The following is a 25,788-nucleotide window of genomic DNA, read 5'->3' as shown; positions in this document are numbered from 1 at the left end:
AACCCAGTAGTAAAAAATACTTTCTATACAGTTCATAAACTAAATTTTAAATGATAAAATCATTTTATTTTACTGCTAAACAAGTTTAAAAATCGTTGTTCCTGTTTACGTTGACAGACATTTGTAACGGCGAATCACGAAGCAGCAAATTGGACCAACAACACTTATGGCCAATCAGATGTTTTTATTTGTCTAGAAGCCCCGCCCTACTCCGTAGACAGAAATGTGCCAGACGGACTGTTGACTGTTGAGTTGTTCCTAATGACAAAGCTTCAGGAAACATTTACTTACGGGAAGAAACATTGTTTAAACTGAACATCCGGAAAATGTGACTCCGCAAGCTTAGTACCGAGCCCTTTTTTTGCTCTGGAATTATTGAGTAGCCTACCATTGTTGCTATTAGCAGTCATTTGTAGACATGCTAAATAACAGCGTAACATAGTTATTAAAAGCAACAACCTTTCTTTGCTCCAGCTGCTTAGACCTGCAGGTAACTTGGTTGTTACCACCTGAGCTGTCATGGCCATGGAGGGGAAACCTGCTTCCGGAAACAGGAATGTACTGCGTGTTCTAATATATTTTGGGCTCAAACCTGCAGCTGTGGCTTATGCCATGACTACACTGGGGTCTTGCATGATAAACAATATATTCAGCTTCTACTATGTCAAACTTTTTCTCAATAAGTACAAGATATCAGAGGGAGCATTCCACCAATCACAAGTGAGTATTTCCCTTAACATATTGCTGTTGTTTGTATGCAAATGTCTATTAATGTATTCATAAATCACAACAGAATAACACTGCTAGTAGTTAACAGTATTAGGAACATTTTCGGGCTGCTTTGCACTCAAAAAGGCTACAACAATATGATTTTATTGAACGTTAAACTGTTACCTAATTATTTTGATCACTGATAACTAATTGTTTAGTTGATGGAATACCTGGCAAAAGTGAAATATGCTTACAATTTCCCAGAGTGTGGGTTGAGGTCTTCATATTGCTTATTTCTTCCAGCCTCCTTCCAAAACCTAAAGATACTCACTCAGTTTACTGCTATAAAGTTCACTCAATATTATGTTGCAGAACTCAACTCGTTGTTTCTAGCCATACACAAACACTGATGTGACGTATGATTCAATTGATTCAAACCACAATTGCTTTAATTAGGGATACAAATACAGACAGGAATATTCCTTGCCCTCAGTGGAAATTGCAACATTAGCTTTCAGACAGGCAGATGCATGTACACGCATGACCGAATTGCTTACGTCTGGTAGAGATAACCATATGAAATGGAGAAAGCAGCAAATCCTCTCTAGTTGTAACATTTTCATAAAGACTCACATCTTCACAGGTGGTGTACATGGTGTGGAATGCAATCAATGACCCTCTATTTGGATACCTGCAAGATAATTCCAGGGTTCCCTGCTGCTCTCAGCGACGTCTCTCCATCCTGTATGGCGCTCCCCTGTACGCACTGGCTTTTCTTATAGCCTGGTTCCCATGGCAGACTTACGCCCCCGGTGACTGGCTGAGTGGCGTTCACTTGACAGTGTCGCTGTGTGCTTTTGACGCAATGCTGACTTTTGTGCTGCTGGCACAATGCGCGTTATTTGCAGAGATTTCGGGGCATCATCAGAGTCGAATAAGACTTGTGAAGTACAGCCAGGTAAGGACTTTGCATACATAACACTATATCCATCAGTGAAAATGTCCATGCTTCTCACAGCTCTTTAATACCATCTTACACCTTTTATTTCCCAGGTGGCTTCTCTCATTGGTTCCTCAAGTGTCCTCTTCTGTGGTGTTATTTCCAAGAACATGGAAGACTTTGCATCCTTTCAATCCTTCTCAGTGCTGGTCGCCATCCTGAGCTGTGGCTGCATGCTCTACACAGGCTTCCACAGCGAGAGCCGCTTTGACCAAGTATCTGAATCAGATGCAGGGGGATCTGCTGACCAGAATTCCCATCAATCCGCAGTGTCCTTCTCCATGTTAAAATCTTTGACGTGGCAAATTCTGAGCAACAGGGACTTCCAGCTTTTTGTGTTCATGAACTTCTTCCAGGTGTTCGTGTTGGCTTTTTTTAATAACTTTACCATGATCTTTACTGAGCACCTGATTCCTCCAGATGTGCTTCCATCACTTGCCAAGAGCATCATGTACGGAGCGGGATTCATCTGTCCACAGGTATTGTCTATGATTGCGTCCTTGTGTCCTGTTATCTCGAATGACAATGCTGACTATTAATTACAACTCAGTTAAAAAATTGGAATTTTGGCAATACCAATAACTAATGCTTGATTTCCTATGGCTTATAAACTTTCATTTCACATTTTTCATTTTAAAAGGCAACGTATAACCTGTTGTTTTTGCACACCGGAATGTAAAAAAGGCAAAGGTGTACTTGGATGACTTGAAATCACATTTTTCTGACTGAACAAAATATAACTGTGTTTATTGATGACACAACAAAAACAAAATCCGTTCTGACTCAAATATACTTCTTATTTGTTGTGATGAACATACAAGAACTCCCAAACCAACTTGGTGTCTACCGCCTCCTTCTGTATCAGAGTGCGTTGATGCACCTTTAAAGTCAATGAATGCATGTTTTTGTTTGTATATTTGGTCTATTGTTTTGGGCTGTAATTTAACAATAGGAAAAATACATAATAACGTATATTTCTCACAAGAAAGAGTTGGATTTGTTACTTTATAAATAATATGCTACTTTGTGTTTATGTGTTGTTACTGACCCCTTTTCTCCTTCCCAGCTGTTAGTATTAAGCTGTCAGAGTCTGCTCCACAGTCTCGGCTACTACAGGATCATCCTCTACACCTTCTACATGCAATCTGGAATGGCGGCTGTCATGCTCGCACTCGGTCCTCAGCACTATTATATCCTGGCTTTTTTCCTCACTGTTAATATGTAAGAGGTTGAACAACATCTAATCTAACATCTTTCTCTATTTTAGTATTACATTATCACGGCAATTTGATTGAATTTCACCTTTAGTCTCTCTCCCTTGTTTTTCATGCAGGGTCGTTATCCAAGCAGCCTTCAGTCTCTTTGGCTTGCCTTTGGCTGACATCATTGACAAAGACATGCAGAAATACAAGCGCAGGTAAAATAAAGATGATTATCAGCACATATGAATACAAAGCATTTCATCCGATAATAATTCATGAAAAATGGAAATTTTGCAGTATCAAACTTTTGTTACCAGTGCCAAGATGATAAATACGGAAGCCAAATTGTAAAGAAAAATGTTCCTGTTATTTTACTGGTGATAAAAGATTATAGCGTGTATTCTCTCATCAACAGTTCCCCTCTCTCCTCCATGGTGTTTGGGACAAATGCTCTGTTCACGAAGCCGGCTCAGTCTCTGGCCCCAATGATAGTGCTGAATATCCTCAACCAGTTTGGATATGAACACTTGAAGGATGCAGAAAGGGATTCAAATCCAAGGTATGGAGACATTCTTGCTTCTCAGCTTAAAGACAACTATAACTGTTAAGATTTGATGTACAGTAGTTTTTATTTAGTATCAAGTAATATTTATTCGCTCCACTTAACTTGAGAAATAAAACCCACAATCTGAGAAAACTATAAGACTACTATAAGAGCTTTTAAAATATTTTTTGTTGGAATGGAGTACAACTACCAACATTTCATTGTGATGACTTGAAGAGAATTGCATGTACAGAAATCACATATATTGTAAAGCTCAGAAAAATTGTCGTAAATGCAGTTTTCCGGAGATATCCTTTTATTTTGATGGTTAGAATCTGTTACATTACAGTTACATGTCTTATATGTTGGATAAAGGCTGAAAAGTTTTAAGCAATAAACTGATCAAAAACAGGCATGTGTAAAAAATGCTCAAAGAAGATCTGAGATTCACGTTATTCAAACACATTTAGAAGAATATAACAATCTGCCTAACATGTTCAGGTTGTTACACTTACAGTTTCATTGTTATAACAGTGTGTAATAAGTCAAATGGTGATGCGTTGTAAAATTATATAAACACAGAATCTTGTTGTGTCTGTTTGCAGTGCCTGGGGGAGCCTCCACAGTGTCATGTTCTACTTGGTGTGTCTGGTGCCCCTATGTGTTGCTGCGCTGCAAGTCCTTTCTTGGAGGCTTTTTTCCATACGCAGCAGTCACACAGTTGACACAAAGTACCTCGATAACTGACTTCAATATTTTCAGTGTTCATAGCTGCGGTTGATCTTTCATCAGGTGGAATTTGGGGAACATCTTTTTGTGTGAGATTATATTTGGGAGAATTTGGGTTTTTACTGAACATTACTTAAAACACAGCTGTAAAGCATCTGTGTTTGCTGACAGGTAACACCAACAAGACACACTGTCAATCATAAATGTATTTGAAGAGGTGAAAATATAACCTTTAAAACACTTTCTGGAGAAGTGGACCAAACATACTACAATTGTAATGTTAATCAGGAAGTCAATAAAGGAAAAAGAGACATCCTGAGCAGAAGTGATTTTCTAGCAATCCAAGACTTACAGTTCCAGATACAAGATAAAAACACATTAAACCAAACATTTTGCAAATACATAAGACATTACAAATAAGTAGCTGCAGTGCAGTCAACACCATCATCCTTGCTGTAAACATGGGCAATCTTTATTTCACTCATTATTAAAATCCAAAGAAAAAAATCCCACACACCTAACCTCTGCGTCATTTATTCAAAAATACTATTTTAGATGAATCAATGCAGAGGTGTGCAGTAATTGACTTTTTTCTTTGGAATTAGATCCTCAGGGAAATTGGATTTCTGCACCAAAAACAAAGCAAGTGTCTTTGTGTTGCCTTTTAGTTTTCTTCACTATACATTATAATTAGTACTTGAGAAGAAAGAAATGTTTTCACCCACAGCACGGCTCATACCTTTTAAGCTTAAAAAGATGCGAGGCATGATGTTTGACTCCTTGTTGTGGTTGTGTCTCACTTCATGTGAAAAGGTGAGCAAGCACTCGACTAACTTACAACCTTTGATTTGTTAATATCCTCTGTCTCTTCCCGGCATCCTGCGCCAGGTATTTAATGGCTGTAGAATTTCCTCTCAGTCTGGATGTGGGAGGTCTAAGTCATTTACATCCATGACCCTTAGACGTTTTGATAGATGTCATCAGTTGAGCCGTTGAACTCAGTGCTTGGAGCCTGCAACAACATTCAAATCTATATTAACTACATATGTGCTTTGACACAAGCTTTGCAGAAGTCCCATGCGTATTCAATGTTTCTCTTGACCAAACATGCTACAGGATTTACCTTCGCTTTAGAACGTTTTTTGTTCTCAGCTTTAACACCTCTGTCCAAATTCCTTTTGCTGTACATCTCCTGCAGCACGTCACGAAAGTGTGCTCTTTTAGTAGAGTTTCTCTCTTCAGAAGGCTAAGAAGAAATGTGTTATTAAACAGAGATATTGGGAGATTGCTTTTGTGTCTTAGCCGGTGTGAAAGTAAGGCTGCTTTGACATTTGTGGTGTTGTAAGAGCCTTTGACATTTGGGGTGTTGTAAGAGCCTTTACTGGACAGTAATTTACAAAGGCCTGGGTTCCTGTTCCTCTTTTTTGCTTCGGTTGGCTTTTCCCAGGTTAGTAAACATGTCAAACGAATATCACAACAGAAACCACACATTTATTTATATTTACAACCTTATCTGTTTTCCCCATCCTTTTGCAGTCGCTGATTTTGTAGCCACACTGGAACATAGAGGAACAGTTACATTTCTCATCAGTACACTTTCAGTTCTCAGTGTTGAACTCTGTAACATCTAAACAATACCTAACATAAAACATAACATTGAATCTTGAATAATACAAATAATAAAAATCAGTAACTTACCTTCTTTAGAATAAGTATCACTAGTGCCAAGCTGTAGATAGCCAACAGGACAAATGATAACCAAAGAAGAACGTGCCTCACCATTGGATTCACGTATTCTAAGCACAGAAGGAAAGCTGTTCATCTACATCAACACATTCAAACATCTGTACCTTTAAAACCACACACACTTACCACTCACTACAAGAGTTGTACCCAATGCTATATACTGTGCGCCCGCTGCTTTGGCGTTACTCCATACTGCACAGTAGTAGATCCCGCTGTCATTTGTGTGAAGTGACTTGATGTTTAAAGAGGCATTGTCCAGGCTATACTTTTGAAAATTCTTACTCAGGTTGAGACGAAGATGGAAGTTTTCCTTGAAAGCAAACCAACCAAACTGAAATTCCTTGCGTAAGCAATGTGAATGTAACGTACATTTGAGAAAAACACTCTGTCCGGTTTTCTGCCAGATCATGTTGTTTGGCTGTGTTAAGCAGTCCTCCATACTCTCTAGATTGAAAAAAAAGACATTTAACTGATAAAACATTCAGTATCTGTTATCCAGAAATGTTTCAGAGAAAGCTGCTTTGTTGAACAGAAATAATGTTTGCATAAATCAGGGGGAAATTATTTCCCAGAATATATTATTGCCTAGGAATAATGTAAATAATGCTGATAAATATAAAATCAAAGACATCTTACCTGTTACTGGCAGGTATGTGAGCAGGAGAGAAAAACAAAACAACCGGTCCATGTCTGTGACAGTCTGTGAATGATCTCATTATTCCTTTCATGAGGCTCTCTAACTGGGTGATAACATGGGAAGTGGGTAAATTGCACTTCCTCAACACTTAGTTCCTATTTATCCCCCTGTCCTCTGCAGCTGAAAGGTTACTATGGATTGTTATAAACATGAGGCATTTCAGTGAGTACAAAGTAACATGTCATGATAACAATGGCATTTTCAATATGAAGTGCAAATATATTTAACATACAGGATTTACATGTGATTATATGGTAATATGCTGCAAGGCTTTTGGTGACTGTATAAACAGGAAGTAACAATCAGACTGTCTTTGCCTAATATGAACAACATTTTTAAAGAACTGTTCCATCACCTCTGTGCATATAAGCAATGCAGTGAACTAATAGAGGGAAATGTCTGTTGTGTGGTTATACATGAAATGTAGAGAATGGGGAACTCACTGAGACTGTGGGCTGTTCACTAAAAACAATCAGCCAATGGGGCCATAATCATTAAAGTTACTGCCAATGGTCTTTAACAAAGTCGGCTTTAAGAGATTCGCTAAGATTGGTAAATGGAGTCAGATCCACTTGAAGAACCTTATCGTGTCAGTTGTTCTTCAGTAGATTACAACATTTCAAAAACAGTGCACTTGGGATTTTAAGGGGGCCTCGGGAGCCTATAGGAGACTTAATGACTATGGAGCAGATCTTGCATTGTAAAGCTCTGATGTGTGTATGCTATATGAAGCAGCAGCAAAAGTCCATGCAGAGTAACCAAACAGGGAATCATGAGAAATGCTCCGACATTAAATATCTGCTAACATCTTAATGAATCGGAAAAAAACAATCAATTTAAGTATATTTGTATCATATGCAGTGATGGGAAAAGTACATAAGTAAAAGTAGAAATACTGCAGTGTAAAAGTGTCAGCTATAGTAAGAGTCCCGCAAAAAAAGTACAAGTATATGCATACAAATATAGTTTGAGTACCAAAAGTAACAGTACTCCTCATGCAGAATGGCACAAATAAGCACCAGATATTTAGAATGATTGTATTGTATTGGAGTTTATTAGAATTATTTGATATACTGGCTAGCTTAACGTATAATACAATACAATAATGTATTAGTTGATTTATATTTTGTATGTATAATATAATTGTGCATAGTAACTAGAAACTAAATCTGTAAAATAAATGTAGGGGAGTAAAACGTATACAGTAGTTAAATCAGAAAATACTCAAATATTGAACCTCAATTTCTTTTACTTAAGTACAGTACTTGGACCAGGCACCTTTTTGGCTTCCCTTGATATATATTATATCACTGGATCATAATTAGTGATGCATAAATGTGTTTATTATTTTAATTTTGCAAATTGTAAAGATTCAGATAACTTTAATTACTTTTGATAATGCCATGTATCTTCATTCACAATAGTACATTACATTTCATTAGTCGATATCATTTTTGAATTAATAATATGAACCTTCGAATGTAACAAGTAACTAATCTTGTCAAGTAAATGTAGTGAGTAAAAAGTGACATATCTGCTTCCAAATTGTAATAGAGTAGAAATTGTTACTTTCTAACACAGCATTAAACTAGGTCACTTTCTGTAATGTGAAAACCAAAGGTATAGTCAAATGCTGCCCCCACCCAATGCCGCTCCTCGTTCACCAAGGGCTGAAGTTTGCACCCACTTTGCGTCGGGCTCTCTGTAGGCGGGCCATCTCGGGCTGTCAGTCATATTGTAGTCCAATCCAAATCTCTCTGCGGGTTTTTTTCACGCCCCCTTCCACGTCGACCTGCACTCTCGCCATATTTTCAATCGTTGGAAGCCCTCAGCCCTGTTTGCTGCCACTTTCGGGAGGAGAAGCTTTTGCCCAAAACAGCATTAAGTTTGAAAACCTACTGCAACGGATAAAAGGGGACATCTGTGTTGGTTGGAGTCTGTTAATTCATTCTGCAACAATGAACATCTTCAGACTGACAGGGGACCTCTCTCATCTGGCTGCTATCATCATCTTGCTGCTCAAAATATGGAAAAGCAGGTCGTGTGCAGGTAAGCCACAAATATATATTGTGTAGCATATGCTACAATTGTTTTTCCTGATTTACTTTGCCTTTCTTTAAATGACTGGAACAATTAGCTTTTTCTCTTCTTGCCCTGTAAGCTCCAAGCTAGCTAACGTTAGCTACATGCTTACGTTTACAACCCATTCATTTGAGTCTACGGCTTACAGCGTTAGCAGTCAATGGGCTATACTTAACAGGGCTGCCTGTTTCTCCACCACCAGTTCCAGTTACTATTTTCTGCTTTACATACTGAACATTTATAGTGTGATATTGAAATGAATGTCTGAATATATTGTATCATCAGATAATTGCAGGGCTTGATAGTGTGATTAACTAACAGTTAGGTAGTCACACAAGTGCCTGCTGATTAGTAGAGGAAGGAGCGAAGAATTAGAAAGTTTAACGTATTTTTGGGTGATATTCATTACATTTCCCTTGTCGGTTTTGCTTTGTCTACTTATGTTGTATACATATCACTCCTGCTCTGTTCATTTTAAGTTTGGTGCTCGATTCTTCTTGTCTGGCATCTGACGTGGCGTTCTAGAAGGCGCTACGGAAGTGGCTAACGTGCTAATTTAGCTTGTGTTAATCTTGTCGTTTACACCTTTCTCTGGGTCTCTTGACTTTCTATGTTAATGGGTACCTTTCTGGTGTGTTATCCACAGCGGTGGTTCGTTCCTTACTTATGAGGAGAAGGGTTGTGATTGGCCTCCTGCAAAGCTGCAGAGTTGACTAAGGGTTCAAAGTTAATGGAGGTTATGTCAGGTCACATCCATGGTCACAACTCAGAGATTGTAATGTTTTTGAATAGTCCAGGCTAACGTCTTGATTTATGACATAGTTGTATCTTCAGATTTTACATAATTTTAATGTTACCAGGGGGGAAAGTAAAATACATTTACTCAAGAACTGTAGCTGAACACGTTACTGTTAAGTGTTTTCTAATCTTTCTACTTCACTATATTTAAGACAGTAGTATTACGTTATGTTAAACACCTGACAAAGTTGGTTCTATTGTTCCAAGCTACAAGTATTAAATGCATTATTATTCCTGGCACCAATAATAATGATTTAATAACGTCATGATAATGGAACAACTAAAAAGCCCATTTGGTTGCATGCTGTGTTCCATTCAGACAGGGAGACGAAGCAAAGAGACAGAGATTCTAAGCAAGGATAAAGCTGAAATTCCAGACAACACATGGTGTGATACGATTTTATGCAAATATTGAGGAAACTCAGTCGGATGTAAATAATAAACAGCTCTTCACAGTAAAGCCACCAGGTTCAAACCAATGTCCTTTTTGTTTAATGTGGAAAAGACTGTCGATCTCCCAGTCTGTATCACACAAACGGAAGATTGACAGTAAAGTTAACTTTGACTCGACTTTGTATGCATTTAACAGCATTTGAAGCTTATTTGCAAGGTGATAGATGTATTTAACCATGCTAAAGGTTAGGGAAATGTGTAAGGGATTTCCATCTCGGTCTGTAATGGTGCTTGATACTACAAGGTTGTTTTAAGAGGTATTGTTTGGCTGCGATTAGGTCAGAGATGCCTACAAAGATTAGTATGTTCCCATTGTACACTGTGAGGGCTGATGTACCCTGCTGTGTAAGTTGAAGAACCCAAATCTTTCTACCCGAGTTGCTCTCAAACCTGCCAACCTGAGATTTCCTTTGTTTTTCCATTTTCCAAAATATAGCATTATTTAGTTAGTTAGATTGACTGTAAATAAGGAACTCTATTCAAAAGCACTTGGGTTGCTTCATTGTTTTCCCACTAGATGTCACCATTCAACAAAGAAAGCATTGATGAATCATGTTTAATACTAACTACTTGTCAAGCTGTTGCTGATGGCAAAGTTTAATCTGATTGATATTTCTGTTAAAGGTATCTCTGGAAAAAGTCAAATCCTGTTTGCTATAGTGTTCACCACCCGCTACCTGGATCTGCTCAGCACCTTCATCTCCCTCTATAACACAAGCATGAAGGTAAGACAGTCACTTATCAGCTCTGGCCAACAGCCCTTGAAAAATGTCACACATTTCTCCCTGGTACTTTCACTGACAAACTGTTCTTCATTTTTCACCAGGTGATCTACATCGGATGTGCGTATGCGACAGTCTATCTGATCTATGTGAAGTTCAGGGCCACCTACGATGGCAACCATGACAGTTTCAGAGTGGAGTTCCTGGTTGTTCCCGTCGGGGGTCTCGCTGTTCTCATCAACCACAGCTTCTCTCCTCTGGAGGTGGGTTTGACATCCTTCACTGTAGTCTTAGCATCATATGATTAATTAAAAAGGAGCTGATCACGGTGAAAATATCCTGCTGTAAATATCTAATCTTACTTAAGTATGAATGATACTCATTATGGAATTTTACAGCAGGCTAAAAGGCTTTTTTAAAAGTTCTGAAAGGAGGTTTTATTAAATGTTGGATTTGTGTTCAATCAAAGCAAGTGTAATAAAGGGCTGAATTACTTTTCAAACGGCTAGCTATAATTTTAAAATGAATATTTCATTGTTTCCCTGGCACAAAAGGGGAATCAATAACAAATGCAAAGGCTATTGGAAAAAATCTGTAAGCATTGCTTTTGTTATCAATGTTATCCCTAATTCCTGAAAATGTAAATGTCTCTGTCATCAGATCTTGTGGACGTTCTCCATCTACCTGGAGTCGGTGGCTATCCTGCCTCAGCTCTTCATGATCAGCAAGACTGGCGAGGCCGAGACGATCACCACCCATTACCTGTTCTGCCTCGGCATGTATCGGACTCTCTATCTCTTCAACTGGGTCTGGCGTTTCTACTTCGAAGGCTTCTTTGACATGATCGCCATTGTGGCTGGATTGGTCCAGACTGTCCTCTACTGTGACTTCTTCTACCTTTATGTCACCAAAGGTGGGTTTTCTTGCTGGTTTCACCGACTATGGCATAAAAGAGTTTGGATAAGCATTCCTTCAGTTTCCACTGGCACTGACGCAATCTCTTCCTAGTGTAACTTCGATGTGAGAAATCCATAGTCCTCGTTCCCTGAAAAACCTAATTTGAAAGTTCATTGGAAGCTAATATGAGGCTTCAGCAGTCTGGATTTTCTAAATGAAAAGGTCCTTTTACTACAAAATTCCCTCTTTGTATTACTATTCGCCCACAGTAGCTAAGCAAGGAGACACTTTCAAACGAACACATAAAGGGGATTTTGTGCTAAAGAGACGGTTGATTTGTAAGTATGCACTTGATTTGACTTACTCAGACTGCTGAGACCTCACATTAGCATCGGTTTGTCTTCCATTTTGGAAACAAATATATATAGTTATGTAAAAGACAGCTCAAGACCTTTTGTTCACTAGTAATTCACATCACAATCTCAAGTGCTTCCGAAACTGCAGCTATTCACACTAGTTTGATTTGGAACGATACAATTTAGAAAACCTTGGACAGTTTTTCGGTAATTTATTCGATTTTAGTTTTCATTACAGTAGCTTCGAAACTGTAGTTTTCTGACAGCCAAAGGCAAAGGCAAAGTAAACAAATTATAAAATAAATGATAAATAAAAAACGCATCCAAATATTTGCAGTAAAAATGTTTCAGAAAGGGGGGTGCTGCATAGAGTTTTGTTCAATGAGTGCAAATATTCACAGTGAAGAGATTCTGTGCAAAGTTAACAGATGACAGAGGCTCACAAAGTTTTTGTCTGGGCTTGGAGAGGTCACAATCCTTCCTGCCCGTCTCAGGATGCTGGAGGGACAGCAGATTGCAACCAATCACTCTCAGCTGAGCGATGATGTGCTGTCGTCTGCCCTTGACTGTGGCAGCAGCATACTGGATGGTGATGGAGAAGGTTAAGATGGACTTGATGGCAGTGTAGAAGTCCACCATCATTGACTTTGTGAAGTTAAAGTTTTTTAGCTGCCACAGGAAGTACATCCTCTACATTTCGGGTTTATCAAACTGGGGGGCGGGCCTCCTTAGACTCCTTAGCTGGGACTGGAAATGTTCCTGCTGATCCCCGAAAAGTATTGAGTTAGTACTTTCAGATGGCCCAGAAACTCTTAAGAAAAAAGATTTCACGTGAAAAACGAAAGTTAAAACACAATGGAAAATTACAGAGGACAGCTGTGTCTGTGTTTTATTTGCAGTGTGAATATTTGATCTCACACAAGCAATTATTTTATTTAAAATCTGTCAGAGATCTTAATTGCCAAATTCTTCCAGTTCTTTAAATGGGTTGGACACGGTAACAGCGATGAATTCACAAGGGTCTTTTTAGTTTCTAGTTTTAATTCTTTTTAGCTCAGCTTCGTGGAAATAGCTGCCTCCAAAGGGCTTTTGGTTTACAACCACTTGTGGTGACTTCTGAAAACCAAATTGATTAGCTCCCCTTTGAAAGCTTCTTTTAAAATTGAAATGTATTATCTATGGCAGCATGAACAAATACTGGCAGTGATGATTTCTGACTGTGTATCTTTCTGTCTCGTCTGCAGTACTGAAAGGCAAGAAGCTGAGCCTGCCGGCATAAAACGTAAGGAAGGAGAAGGAGACTCCCAGCAGACTCAGGGGGGTGTAGAGATGACATCATGTCATCTCATGACCTACAGCAAAAAATGCCTGAGACAAAGAACCAACTATTTGGGGGGAAAACACTAGTCTTCTTGATGTTGGCTGATAGGGAAAATGCCAACAAACAGCGGAGCTGAAAAAAAATCATACCCAGTCAACGTTTGGATTTCTGTGTTCAGCATCTTGCCTTATACTTATTTTCATTGCTGTTCAGTTAGGAGGAAAGGCTTTTTTTTCTACATGTGAGGTGTATACGCTTGTTTTTTATTTTTTTTATAATGTCACAAATAGGGTCGTGTCTAAGAAGTACCTTGTTTGAATTGGTAATGAAATGCACAAATGTACAGTCTTATTAAAGAATGAGATAAAGAGGTAATGTATCTGAGTGCCTGATGAGGATTATGTCCACTTTCTCACATCTTTTCTTTTTTTTACTTTTGGATTATTTTTGTCTGCATATACTGTAATACATGTATCTTCTCATGGAAATATTTAAGATGCCAACAGCAACAGTTTCAACACCAACACAAACATGCATTTTGTAAAAACATTGATATCTAAAATTGCCTAAACTCTGTTTTAACAGTTGTCTTTAAATCTGAAACATTTTGTAAGCAGATAAGATTACATGATGTATAGTTAAGTACCAATTAAATAAATACTTTAGTGCCAGCAATCTTTGGGACAAACATGTCAGTATTTTTGAATGATGGAGATCTATTTTGGAATTAAATCTTTCATGTGTTTATTGATCTGTTTTCCTCAACTTGCTGTTAAAAGAAATAAAACATGCATCAAGTGTTTTTCAGCTTTATATATATATAAATAAATATATATATACATATTATTTTTTTCACCCAATCTAAACAATGCTACATCACATTTTGGATGTAGATCAAGCACACATTTAGTTTCTGCCAGTATTGCACCCAAAAACCAACTCTTGAACGCCTTCCAACAGTGACTCGTTGGGTTTTCTCTAGGCCGAAATCAATAAAGTCAAGAGTAAAGCAATAAGGAATAGCTGAATAATGATAATTGACTGAGAATCGTTCAGCACTTTGACTGGTAGTGAAATTTCAATTGTTAATGGTATGTCTGAAGAGTGAACAGTTTAACAGATGTCGGTCTGTTGTCAGGTAGGGGGGATCACTGTGTTCAATGGGTGCATTTCTATACAATTTTAAACGCCTCTTGTTTAACTTTGAGAGCCTCAGTCATTCCCAACTTTTTGTCTTTTCATTTTTTATTTTTTTTTGCATGGTGTCACCTCCATTAAAGATGTTTCTGAGAATCACCCTCCAGTGTCGCTGTTTGATTTCTTAAAATCATTCAAGCAAACGTTATAATCACACCATTTTCTTTCGTTTAAAGATACACCATTGAGTTTTTGATCACTAGTAGTAGTTTAAATGTGTTAATACCACACTAAAAACACTCCGTTGTAAAAGGAAACAGAAAAGGAAAACTCAGGATAATCAGGAAAATGCATTTAAGCGTATTAACACTAGTAGTACTCGATGCAGAAAACTGACTTAAATATTATATAGTCAGCTGAGTTATCTTATGCTGTTAGCTTTCGACTGATAACGTTATTGATTAATCAATTCGTTCCTCTGGTTTGTAAATATTCTGAAAAATGTCGGACATGCCGCCACAATTATCACAGCCTAAGATGACATCTTCACCATGCTGGTGTTGTCCAATAAATAATACAAACCTCAACATTAGTTATCAGAAAATGAAATGACTAAAAGTAAAAGCTGCAAATCCACACATTTGTGAAGCTAGAACCAGTACATGTTTAACCTTTTAACTTGTGTAAAAAAACATGATCACACACACAAGCACTTAATCAATAATCATTTTTGCTGTTCTTGTATATATTATTATTTATAATAACATTTGTTTATTAGGATCCATTTTTAACTAAAACTGTCAAATTGGTGAACATAGGTAAATAGTACAATAACTGTTGACTTCCGCTTCTAAGAAAAGGATTTGAAAATGTAGGAACCTTAATGATACACAATATTTGTTGTGAGTAACATTAAATGGTACACTCTTTATATGTTTAGTTTGACCAATTAAATGTTTATTATTTTTTCCTACTACATTTCTTAAAGTTTCTTAAAACAACAAAACTGAACATGTGAACGATACGAAAAGTAGGCCTACATGTAAATTAGGTAGATATATTCCTATTGCTGTCCCAGCGTACATTTGTAAAAAAGACAACATTCTTCCTCTTTGAAAATGTGACAGGTTTTAGGGTGAGAAAAACCACAATGTGACATCTCATAATGTTTAGTAGGCACAGTTTATTCCATAAAGATCAATGCAACAAAATAACATGCTAAGTATACACCATTAATCCATTACTCATCTCAAGTTCCTTTTTGTACATCAAGATATTCTCTCATGAAGAAAAACTACATCCATAAATGAATTCTAAAACTATTGGTGTGTGCCGTACAGCAAGTCATCTATTATTACATAACTGACATACGTATATATGTTATGATAGTAAACCTTTGAAACTTAGAATCTTGAATTATATTTTAAGGCCAAGACACTTTCAGAAGATGAGCACACTTGTTTTTCATGATGTTCATTTATTCAAAACTGCATCACAAATGTACAACATCGAGCTCTTTAAAAGGTAACAGCAAACATGTAACAGTTTATATGCAGCGCTTTCTTAGCCTAACAGGCATGGGCATCCGATGCCTGCAGACATACATTACATACACAAGCATTTCTAAAACTAAATAAATACTCTGTGTGTATTAGGACTCATAAGGCACTTTCAATATTAGTTATTACATACTTTGGCTGTGATATGTTATACTTATATAACATGTATACTTAAAGATAATGACACATAGTACAATATGTACTAATAGTCTTGAGGCTTTAGACTTACAGTAACCACCAGGGAGTCTTTGTGCTTTCACAATCTGTTACATACAGTACATTCAAGGGTCTCAATCTAACCCACCATGCTTCAGTAGTTATGGCAATTTTAAACGTTTCCACATAAAGATGACAATTGAGAAAGAACAACAATCAAGCTTTTACACTTTCTTTGTTTTTGAAGTTTCACTCTCACTCTCCTTTTCCTGAACAACGTTGCTGGTAGGAGTAAAGGAATACAAAGAAAATAAATAAATACACCACGGACACAATTTTGCAGGTAATTATATAAATGTTAGGATGCTTAAAGGGAATTTTAGAAGATAGGATGACTAAACTCAAATGATTTTATTGTATCACCACAACCAAATTTAACAGAAGTGTCAAATAAGCCTTCCATATAATGGTTATCAGGTTGCGTAAGCTACTGTATTAATCTTTGAGGCTGAACTTACAAGGAAAAAGGTCAAGTATGATCGAAATGGTGGTATATTATAATCTTGTGTTTGTTCTTCTTTTGTTCAACCCTCCAATCATTTTCATCAGTACATTACCTTTGTCAGATTTGGGTTACGACGGCTGACGATGTTGGAGATGGTGAAGTAAAGTGCATTAAAGATGAATGAAACCATGACAGAGAAGAGGGCGATGCCAGAAAGCACACACAGCAGAGTCGTCCCTCCTACAAACAACAGGAACGCTGACAGAGAGAAATAAGTTAGGTTAATAAAAAGTACTGTCAGATTAGTACAATTTAGCTTGCAGAAGATGGAAATTGACATGATCAGACATACCTTCAATGAAAACAAAACCAACTAAAGTCATGATAATGGTCACAAGAGCAAAAGAGAGGAAAATTCCAACTGGAATTGCAGACATGGCGCCAAACAGCATCACAGTGAGAGCAAAGAAAGGGTGGCTGCTCAGGTACTGCCCGATCTTTGTTTTCATCAACTGTGTAACCTGGAGAAGAGACAAAAGCAAAATGCAGCTGTCATTCTCAGTCAGCTGGAAAGGAACAGAGACCCCTGGGATTTGCTGATGGAAAAGCAAACATAGTTGTTAAAGATACAGTTGTTAAGTTCTCCCTTACCTTGGGGTCCTCATAAAAACGGTTCAGCAGGGTGGCCCCCGTCTCAAACAACTGCTGAATTACAGTCACACTCTTGCTGCTGCTGCCTTGATCCATCTCCATTCACCAGACTGAGTCAGCCAGCTGGTGCAATGAAAAAAAGGAGCAGAGGAAACAACAGAGACTTTAATGAAATACAAGAGTTAAGTTAACCAACAGCTATACTGCATTACATTTGGATTTCTGATCAAATATAACAAAGTTAAGTGACTAACCTGAAAAATGTAGTAAACTGGTTCGGTTGTCAGCTCACAATTTTTGAAACTGTGTCCTGAAGTTGTCTCCAACTCAGTAACAACACACCCTTTATAAAACCACACCTTCTTCTTATTCCTCCTCCTTCTTCCTCTTCCTGGATTTTCTGCTAGAGGGACTCTAAAAGGCTTGTTGTTATTGTTGGTGCCATCTGCTGTTCACCTTAAATGTTACAGCATTAGACTGAAGGCAATTATTTTCGTAACAATTTATTCATAATTATGATTCCAGAAACAGATCATATTAATGTGAGGATCTACATATCATAAATATCTGGGTTTATTTTAATTAAAGTATTGGACCATAAAATTGAAATTGATATATTGTGGGGGATTTGAATAAGGAGGTAGGTCTGGAGGAAGACAGAGAACCAGTTAAAAAATCTGTCTCTTCTCCTTCACCTACTCCTCTGACACCTACTGCTGAACCTTCTGCTGAAGTCAGCTTGGAGGAAGTAGAATTTGCCTCTGTGCCAAATCGTGAAGACAACTTTGCTGTGGTTCCAGCCCTGCTCTGTTCTGTGACCACAGCTGACGAGCCTCCTGCCATCAGTCACCCATGATGGTATGACAGATTGATCCAGTGGCGCTGTCTATACCAGAGACCGACTGTGAGGATGAGGAACTCAGCAGAGAACAAGGCCATGCTGTGGCTCTTCCAATCCCACACGATGGACCTGTTGTCACTACTGCAGCGCAGGATGAACTGACAATCAGGAAGGGCGAGGTCAAAAGGAAGAGATGAGTCCAGCCCTTGTTTCGTTCCTTGCCTGCCTGAAGATGCAGACTGAGAATATTCCACAGTTTTCTTTTCCTTTTTTTCCATTGCATTTCTATTACTGTTGAAATAATACATGTGTTGTTACAGTTTGAATCATGATCCGTCCCTGTTTTATTTGTAATTATTTGTAATTCATGATCAAACAGTTACTGAAGTTAAATTGTTTGCATTTAAAAACAGTCTAAGGCCGTTGAATGTGCTTATCACAGTGTCCAAGAGGTATATAAAATGCATACAAAATATCTTTAAATAGCCACAGAGGGAAATTCCTTGATCTATAGAGATAAAAAAATTAACAAGCACAGTATATAGTAAAACAAAACTTCTAAAAATGTGGATACAGTTCCTAAGGTGCCTTTGTAATGGGGCCACTGGTCAAATGAAATGTATAAGTTAACAATTGCTGTTAACCCTACTTGAATTCCAAGATGGTGGGTAAACATGATATATGACTTTGTAAAATATGTGTGGCACAAATGTGTCTCTTGTTTTTCCTTTAGAAATTATGCTCTAAGATAAGATTGACCTTTTTTTGAAAACCGTAGGGAAAATTCAGTCGTCATAGCAGCCACAGAGTAAGAGTGAAACATAGGACAGTACAGATAAGAGTTTACACAAGGATCATAACATGTGAAAAGATAAGCAATGTTAGAAACGTTTTGAATAAAAATATCACAACAACAAAATAAAACACTGATCATTTGAATGTACATATAAACATGTATGAGTTAGGAATGTTAAATATATTTACATGTATGTGTGCAGATGCGAGTGCAGATGAAAGTCATTACTGCACATAGAGTGCCAGTCTTATGTTTAAAATCTAAATCAAAGCTAATTGTTAAAAAAAACACGGTTTTAATGAATTAGTAGTTAGTCATATTGAATTCAAGAACAATGTCAAGCGACAGACAGCAGCTGGCAGTAAGGCAGTTTTACAAGAGTGTGGTTTTAGGACGATGGCCTTCAGGTAACATAAAAATCTTTCTCTAGAAACAGTTCTCCTGTTTAAAGCTTCTTTACAAACATGGTGGTGCAACAGTGTGGACCTGACATCTACAGTATGGACATACAAACATACTTCTAAGGTAAAAAAAAAAACAACAGTTCTGAGTTTCAGGTGATTGTAAAAAACGTTATGATTATTATATTCAGTACACTCGATTCCAAGACACCCATAGGACACATAATATGAGCAGAGAAGTGAGTCAATACATGATACAACATACCAGTGTAAGAAATATGTATATATACCTATAACAGTGGGAGCATTGCCCACCTACATTGGTGTTTTACGGCGCGTACAAGTACCTTTCTTCTCCTCCCCTGGCATATTAAACATCGTCATTAAAGGACCGCTGGCACTAATTATGATGGATGTTATGGCCAGCCTTCTCTGCTTCTGCCTAATTGCGCCATAAACCACCAATTGTCTTTATTGGACAGGTTATGAATTATCAAATGATTTGTTTGTGTAGGAAGCTGTATTACTGTTTTCATTTCTTTCAGGTCACTAAAATGTGGCTACTTTAGATTAAGTTAAGGTATAAAATAAGAGTACTTTTTAAACTTTTCATATGAGATAAGAAGCTGCCCAGCAAACTCTGGTCTAAAAACAAACACAAGGGAAATTATAACAGTATTTCTCGAGAGATCCAGTAGAGGGGGTTCCCAGTTTACTTCACAGCTGTCAGACTGGAACAGCTCCTTAAAAATAATGATCACACTTTCTTCCCTTCTGCTCTGTACAGCTATTAGATGGCAACGGCCAGGCTTCTCTGTGGGACTGATCAGAATATTAAATGACTGAACTTTACCACTGCCACTGATTACTTCTTCAATCAAAGATATGAGTTCCCACGGCCACCCACAAATGAAGTTACCCCCCTCAGATAGCATTAAATAAATGCTGGCACATAACTGCAAGAGAAATTGCAGTGTGATCTGTTTTGAGCTACACCAAAGAGAGACACCCCCGGGACCTGTGAGGACAACTTACTGTAGGCCTATTTGGACCACTTCTAGCTGCCGGCCATACTAATTAATCTCTTTCTTTTTGTGAGTACAGGGGAATGATTTGGTGAGAGAGAAACTGCTTCAACAGTACCTCTCCAGACTGCTAAACACAATGAACTCAGTAAACCAAGGCTTCTGTATGCAGTTAGTGCATCTGTGCACATAAAACAAGGACTTCCCTCTAATTAATTATATGTTTTCTGCTATGCCGTTTTTTAAACTCTTTTATTTTTTTGACTCTTACACCTCTATACACCACTTATCTTTTCTATGCTCCGAAGTTCACAGCAGCCTGGTTGCTGCCATGCTCAAAGACACGCCCACCCACTGTTTCGCTTGATAGCACTCCAAAGTTGGCAGTGGGATGTTTAATAGTAGACCTCAGTTACTGTTGAAAGGCTTTATCTTCTGTCACAGCTGGAAAACATCTGGGAGAGAGTTAATTAGCTTTACCTGAATGCTCTATGCAACAGACTAATTATGTGCGGACCATTTCAAACTAGTACACGTTGTATATTAGTAAACCATAAATGTATCTTAATGTTTATTACATTTATTGTGTTTTTAAAAAAATAAAATGATTGTTTTTTTCAAATATGTCACATATAATACTTTACACTTGATTTCCTGTTCCAGTTTCCAGACAGATTAAAGTTGTCAGATAGCCCCTGAGACAAATGACTAATCCCACACCTCGACTTAGAGGGTAGATGAAAATTGAATATTCTAAATGTCTTCCTTAAACCTGTGGTGCAAAAAATATCTTAGGCTCTGAGAGCAAATTGACCATATGTCTACTGGCACGTGTCGAGACGTTCAACATATTGCAGCAATGCTGTGATTGATGGGCTGTCAGTAAACTCAACAATTTGCATCCGCTGATTATAAAAACTAATCATGGCTAGAGGAGGGGAATAAAAAGGTCGGAAATCTCCTGTGGATCCATGTTAACTGATGCGTTTCCAATTATGGTTTGGCCTCTAAAATGACATAATGTGTGCATTGACGTCTGTCCCTCATGGACACACTGCAGTCAATGTCCACTGTGTTTCATGAGAAAATGAGAGGGACCTGGTGTTGTTTTCCCCCCCTTGTCACTCCTGATATCCACACTTCTCTATAACACTATCCGTGTCCATCCATCTCCCCTCTCTTTGAAGTTGCACAGGAGAGCACAGCCAACAGCTGGCAACAGGAGAAAAAAAGGATTCGGAATAGGGCAGTCCTTGTTGTCATTGGTTGTTATTTTGCCCAATGAAGTGGAGAGGAGCTTTCAGTTCCTGTTCTCACCGGGGTGAGGAAGAGACTCAAAGGGAGCTCCCTGGAGGGTGGTAAAGGGCGCTGCGGAGGACAGAGATGGGGCCCTCCTATATCTTTAGGCTTACCAACTACAGCAGCATGACTGCACAAACAGGGCACCAACTGTTGCACTGTTCCCATTACACATTATTACAAATCTAAAGCTCACAGCTAGCTAAGCAGAGCAAAAAGAAAAAGGGACAGTTAGCAAGGCCTAGGTCACAAATCATGTATCTGCATCTCTGAAACACACTACTTCATAACTTTGATTTTGTCTATGTAGGGTGTCAATTCATCTGCTTTTGGAGTCACATGTGGCTTTTATCAGCAATGCTACAGCCATGTGATGCCCTCCCATTCTGGTACTATGAGAGACCGGTTCTGCAGCACATTAAAAAAACCATCAAAGCCAGCCTGGACCTTTACCAGACTGCAAAGACATACAGAGCCAAGAAATCCACAGAGATTGACTGGAAAAAAACAACCAACATGAGAAGGCTCTTTGTTGATTTCAGCTCTTTAATCAACTCAAAATCTCCCCTATGAATCTGATTTGCAAATTTAACACCTGAGTAACTTGCTCTGTTACTGAATTTTATCCAACAACTAAATTTCATTTCAAGAGGAAATCATCAATCCTGCAGATTGCTGCCCAGAACAGGAGGGTTCTGGACTGCCCAAAACATCTACTGTACCAAGCGTCAGTGAAATTGGTGAGAAGAGGTGCCTGTGAAGAGGCAAAAAATATTAAAAGACAAAAGCCACTCAAGCCACAGTCTCTTCGCCCTGCTGCCATCTGGCATGCAATACAGACATATCGTTGTACCACCAGACTACCGACCAGCTGCTTTCCTAGAGCTGTGAACTCATTCTCTGCACTCCACCACAAAAATATTTGGATTAATACACTGTAAAAGCATTTCGTTGCACAATCCTGTGTTGTAAAATTACAATAAATGATCATGTAACGTTGTGTATCTGTTGGTTAAGCCAAACATGAGGCTTTTTTTTGGTTAATTATCCACCTCATTATAGTCAATGATTGAATTTGCAATATTTATTCAGCATGTTTTTCCTTCAACTATAATAAATTAACACTGCCGAAGCAGGAATCCAACTTTTAATAACAAAGCAGTGTGGGCATTTTCAAAGTCAGGTCAGTGGGTTTTCAAAACTGCATCTGAAAGAAAAATTAACCTAAGAAGCAAAATGTTGTTGCGTTGTGTTGTTTCTACTGTACTCCTCATTACATATGCATGCAGCTTCAACACGTTGATGGATTGCTGTTGCCTCTACTTGCTCTTGCATTTTGATACACTGTTTGAGTAATGATTAATGAGTCAGACAGCTAAGAGCTTAGTGACAGCTCTAGAGAGAGGAAAGAATAACAAGAAGGAGAAAGAGGTCATCATTAAAGAAAGGTGATGGTAGAATATCACACCCTCATCCATTATTTGCTACTCATTTGTCTGCGTCTGACCTGGAGAAGACCTTTTGACTAAATGAAGAGGAGAGAAAATTAATGGTGTTGCAACATAGGAGTTCCTCTGTCTCATTAAAACTGGGACCATCCTTTTGTATTTCCCAATACTTCCTCCTGAGGAAGGCAGGCAGAGCCCTATGTCCAATGTGCAGCAGCTTTAATGTCAGCTGCTTGACTCCCTTATTAAACCTTGCTTGATTATTTTAAATCAAGGGGAGGAACAGCCGTCGTGTGCAGGAAAAAGAGCCTAGGATCCATCATACACCTCATGTGGTTTAAGGGCTGCTGCAGTGCACCACATGGTGGTAGAATATACTCTGACCAAACTGTTCACTGATCTTTCGCTAAACAAGTCTTTTATGATGCAAACATTAACAAATTAGTCAGGTGCATGTGCATAATATCTCACCCATACAATACTGCCACTGTCAAGTTCACAGGAGACCCTTTTGTGTCTGTATTTGTTTTGACTTGCAGATTGTTTGATGCGCCAACCACCCCGTATCAAGCACTACTTCAACATCAAGGCGACGTGGTTAGCTTGATGAAAGCAGAGGGGGCTGCGCATTAAACAGGCAGGTTTCCAGAGCCACAGGCGAGGCAGCCAGGGAGAAGGACGAGGTGTGATGAAAGGGGGATTAGCATGGATTCATCAACTCTCCCTATCACAGGAAAGCCATGAGTGCTACATGAAGAGACTCTGCGATTATCAGGATAAGAGCTCAGCAGGTTTGTTTGTTGAAGTCGCACAAAGTTGCCAACAAAGCATCAGTGCCTTTATGTCTTTCACCGTCTGAAGGTTCAAACTGAATTTGACTTAATGTATGTAATGTTTTCCTTGACTCAATTTAAAATGTAAGTAAATCATACAAAAAATAGACTGATATTTTCAGCTCTGCTATTGGTTAGCACAATTTAGTGTTTAGAGTTTAAACTTTTTGAGGAAGTGAGCCATAATAAACTTGAAAGGGCTTTATTGGTGCATTTCTCCTATAACGCAATAAAGATGTTATATCAAAATTCTATTCACTATTTGCAGGTGTCGCTTTAGCCCACAGTGTCCCTCAATACAAACTTCCTGTTAAAGGATGCGTCAACAATCCCAGTACACATTTGTTATTTTCCACCAGCTGCGGGGCCAGTCAGACAAGGCCCAGGTCTGACACACCTGTGACTGATTCTGCAAATCCAAATTCTTACTGATGTATTCCACCGTGTCAGTTGATTGCCTGTGCACGGTGAAAATCAATGTTCTACTTTTTATGGGTTGTGTTTGCATGAAGGACTTGCTCCTCATCAGTTGAGTATAAAGACAGCATGCGGGGGTCTCTCTTCCCTGATTCTCCTTTATCTTCTTTCTTTTCTGTCTTTCTATTTTTCCAATATCACACACTTGGTCCGGCTATACAAAAGATGATAGCAGTTATTGCTCAATAAAGAAGATGAGTTGAGTATTTCAGAGAGAGACTGAGGCAAAGATACAGATATCCTACATCAGGGGCAAAAGCAATAAAGATATAACGCGATCCAATAGAACAACTCGGCAATGAATTCAACCCGTAAACAAAATATCAGAAACATAAATGTGCTGGAACACGTATACCTTAAAATACTATGGAGCATAGTACAATAGCACCACAAGTGAATGACATGCAGTCAGTAGCACCTGTTGCAAGGTCATTTTATTGGATTTCTGCTATTTGCATCCCCTTAAAGATAAAACATATTTTACATTAGCAGATTTTGATTTAAACACTTATAAAGCTCCTCATAGTGACTCCTCAAGGTTAATGTGCTGGCACTATTAAATTGAAGAAAAGCACAAAGTGTTTCATCTAGAACTGAAGGATTTTGTAATGCAGTAAAGACTGCAAGAGCAAATTACTTTTTCCCAGCGAATAAATGATAATCATAATAATCCTAGAACTTAATTTGAATTCATAAATTGTCTTTGGCATCTGCTGCCTTTTGCTCGGAAAGTTAACAAATTTTGTGTTAGCACCATTAAGCAAATTTACTATCATTACGGTAACATTTCATCAAATGAGTCACTGTGAGAAGGTTGGTAGCATTTATAATCTCCCTAAGAGCAAAGACTCAGACGTAGAGGTCTGTATTGGCCAGGTTTGCAGACTGTTGAGGTTGAGCATACAAGAGGTATCGCTCAGACAAGAGCTGAAAACACATCATTGCTAAAAGTCTGAAATCACATCGTTGCAGCTGGTGCTACTGGGCAGTGCTCCTAACTGGTCTTCCTTGATCTCCGTGCTGCTTGAGATACCATATATCGCTCAAATCCGATACACAGAAAACATTTCCACAAAGTTGAAAACAATGATTGCCTGTTTCAATAATTATGGGACAGTTGAAGCTTGAACAACGGACCCTGAAACTGAAGCAGCCAAATGCAATTCAGATATTACTAGCAGTAATTTAAAACATTTGACAACCCTTTATTAAGAACCGTGCAGTTTTAACTCAGAGGACACTTTATATTTGATGCTTTTGCAATATGTATGATTTGAATATGAGTGAGAGAAAGATAGGGGAACTATGTAAAACAGAGTGACAGAATGTAATTATTTTTCCATTTTTCTCAATTTGTCACCACTTACTGTTTAAATGTCAGCAGATTATTTAAAACACATGC

General features: G+C 38.2%; 4 protein-coding genes across 4 annotated transcripts; 2 read left to right on the top strand and 2 right to left on the bottom strand.

Annotated features, from left to right (window-relative positions):
- The first annotated feature begins 210 nt into the window (after nucleotides 1–210).
- On the top strand, nucleotides 211–4,499 carry mfsd13al (major facilitator superfamily domain containing 13a-like). The gene is made up of 7 exons (XM_063904063.1): nucleotides 211–720; nucleotides 1,355–1,669; nucleotides 1,765–2,190; nucleotides 2,778–2,932; nucleotides 3,045–3,128; nucleotides 3,329–3,472; nucleotides 4,063–4,499. The coding sequence occupies exons 1-7, from the start codon at nucleotides 520–522 to the stop codon at nucleotides 4,202–4,204; spliced, it is 1,467 nt and encodes a 488-aa protein (XP_063760133.1). The 5' UTR covers nucleotides 211–519; the 3' UTR covers nucleotides 4,205–4,499.
- si:ch211-139g16.8 (immunoglobulin superfamily member 6) lies at nucleotides 3,756–6,682 on the bottom strand. The gene is made up of 6 exons (XM_063904064.1): nucleotides 6,569–6,682; nucleotides 6,059–6,376; nucleotides 5,885–5,982; nucleotides 5,695–5,742; nucleotides 5,310–5,432; nucleotides 3,756–5,198 (listed from the first exon to the last, which is right to left on the bottom strand). The coding sequence occupies exons 1-6, from the start codon at nucleotides 6,618–6,620 to the stop codon at nucleotides 5,145–5,147; spliced, it is 693 nt and encodes a 230-aa protein (XP_063760134.1). The 5' UTR covers nucleotides 6,621–6,682; the 3' UTR covers nucleotides 3,756–5,144.
- A 1,740-nt stretch (nucleotides 6,683–8,422) lies between these two features.
- LOC134878054 (ER lumen protein-retaining receptor 2-like) lies at nucleotides 8,423–14,554 on the top strand. Its single transcript, XM_063903820.1, has 5 exons — nucleotides 8,423–8,678; nucleotides 10,587–10,687; nucleotides 10,789–10,947; nucleotides 11,345–11,597; nucleotides 13,182–14,554. Exons 1-5 carry the CDS (start codon nucleotides 8,588–8,590, stop codon nucleotides 13,214–13,216), a joined length of 639 nt encoding a protein of 212 aa, XP_063759890.1. The 5' UTR covers nucleotides 8,423–8,587; the 3' UTR covers nucleotides 13,217–14,554.
- Nucleotides 14,555–15,852: 1,298 nt separating this feature from the next.
- On the bottom strand, nucleotides 15,853–17,680 carry LOC134878055 (lipid droplet assembly factor 1-like). Its single transcript, XM_063903821.1, has 5 exons — nucleotides 17,521–17,680; nucleotides 17,267–17,389; nucleotides 16,968–17,136; nucleotides 16,728–16,873; nucleotides 15,853–16,392 (listed from the first exon to the last, which is right to left on the bottom strand). The coding sequence occupies exons 2-5, from the start codon at nucleotides 17,366–17,368 to the stop codon at nucleotides 16,366–16,368; spliced, it is 444 nt and encodes a 147-aa protein (XP_063759891.1). The 5' UTR covers nucleotides 17,369–17,389; nucleotides 17,521–17,680; the 3' UTR covers nucleotides 15,853–16,365.
- Between the last annotated feature and the right edge of the window lie 8,108 nt (nucleotides 17,681–25,788).

The sequence above is a fragment of the Eleginops maclovinus genome, chromosome 16 (genome assembly GCF_036324505.1).
Source record: "Eleginops maclovinus isolate JMC-PN-2008 ecotype Puerto Natales chromosome 16, JC_Emac_rtc_rv5, whole genome shotgun sequence".
NCBI lineage: Eukaryota > Metazoa > Chordata > Actinopteri > Perciformes > Eleginopidae > Eleginops > Eleginops maclovinus.
Note: the sequence above shows the minus strand (reverse complement) of the source record. Positions and strands in the feature narration are given on the sequence as shown.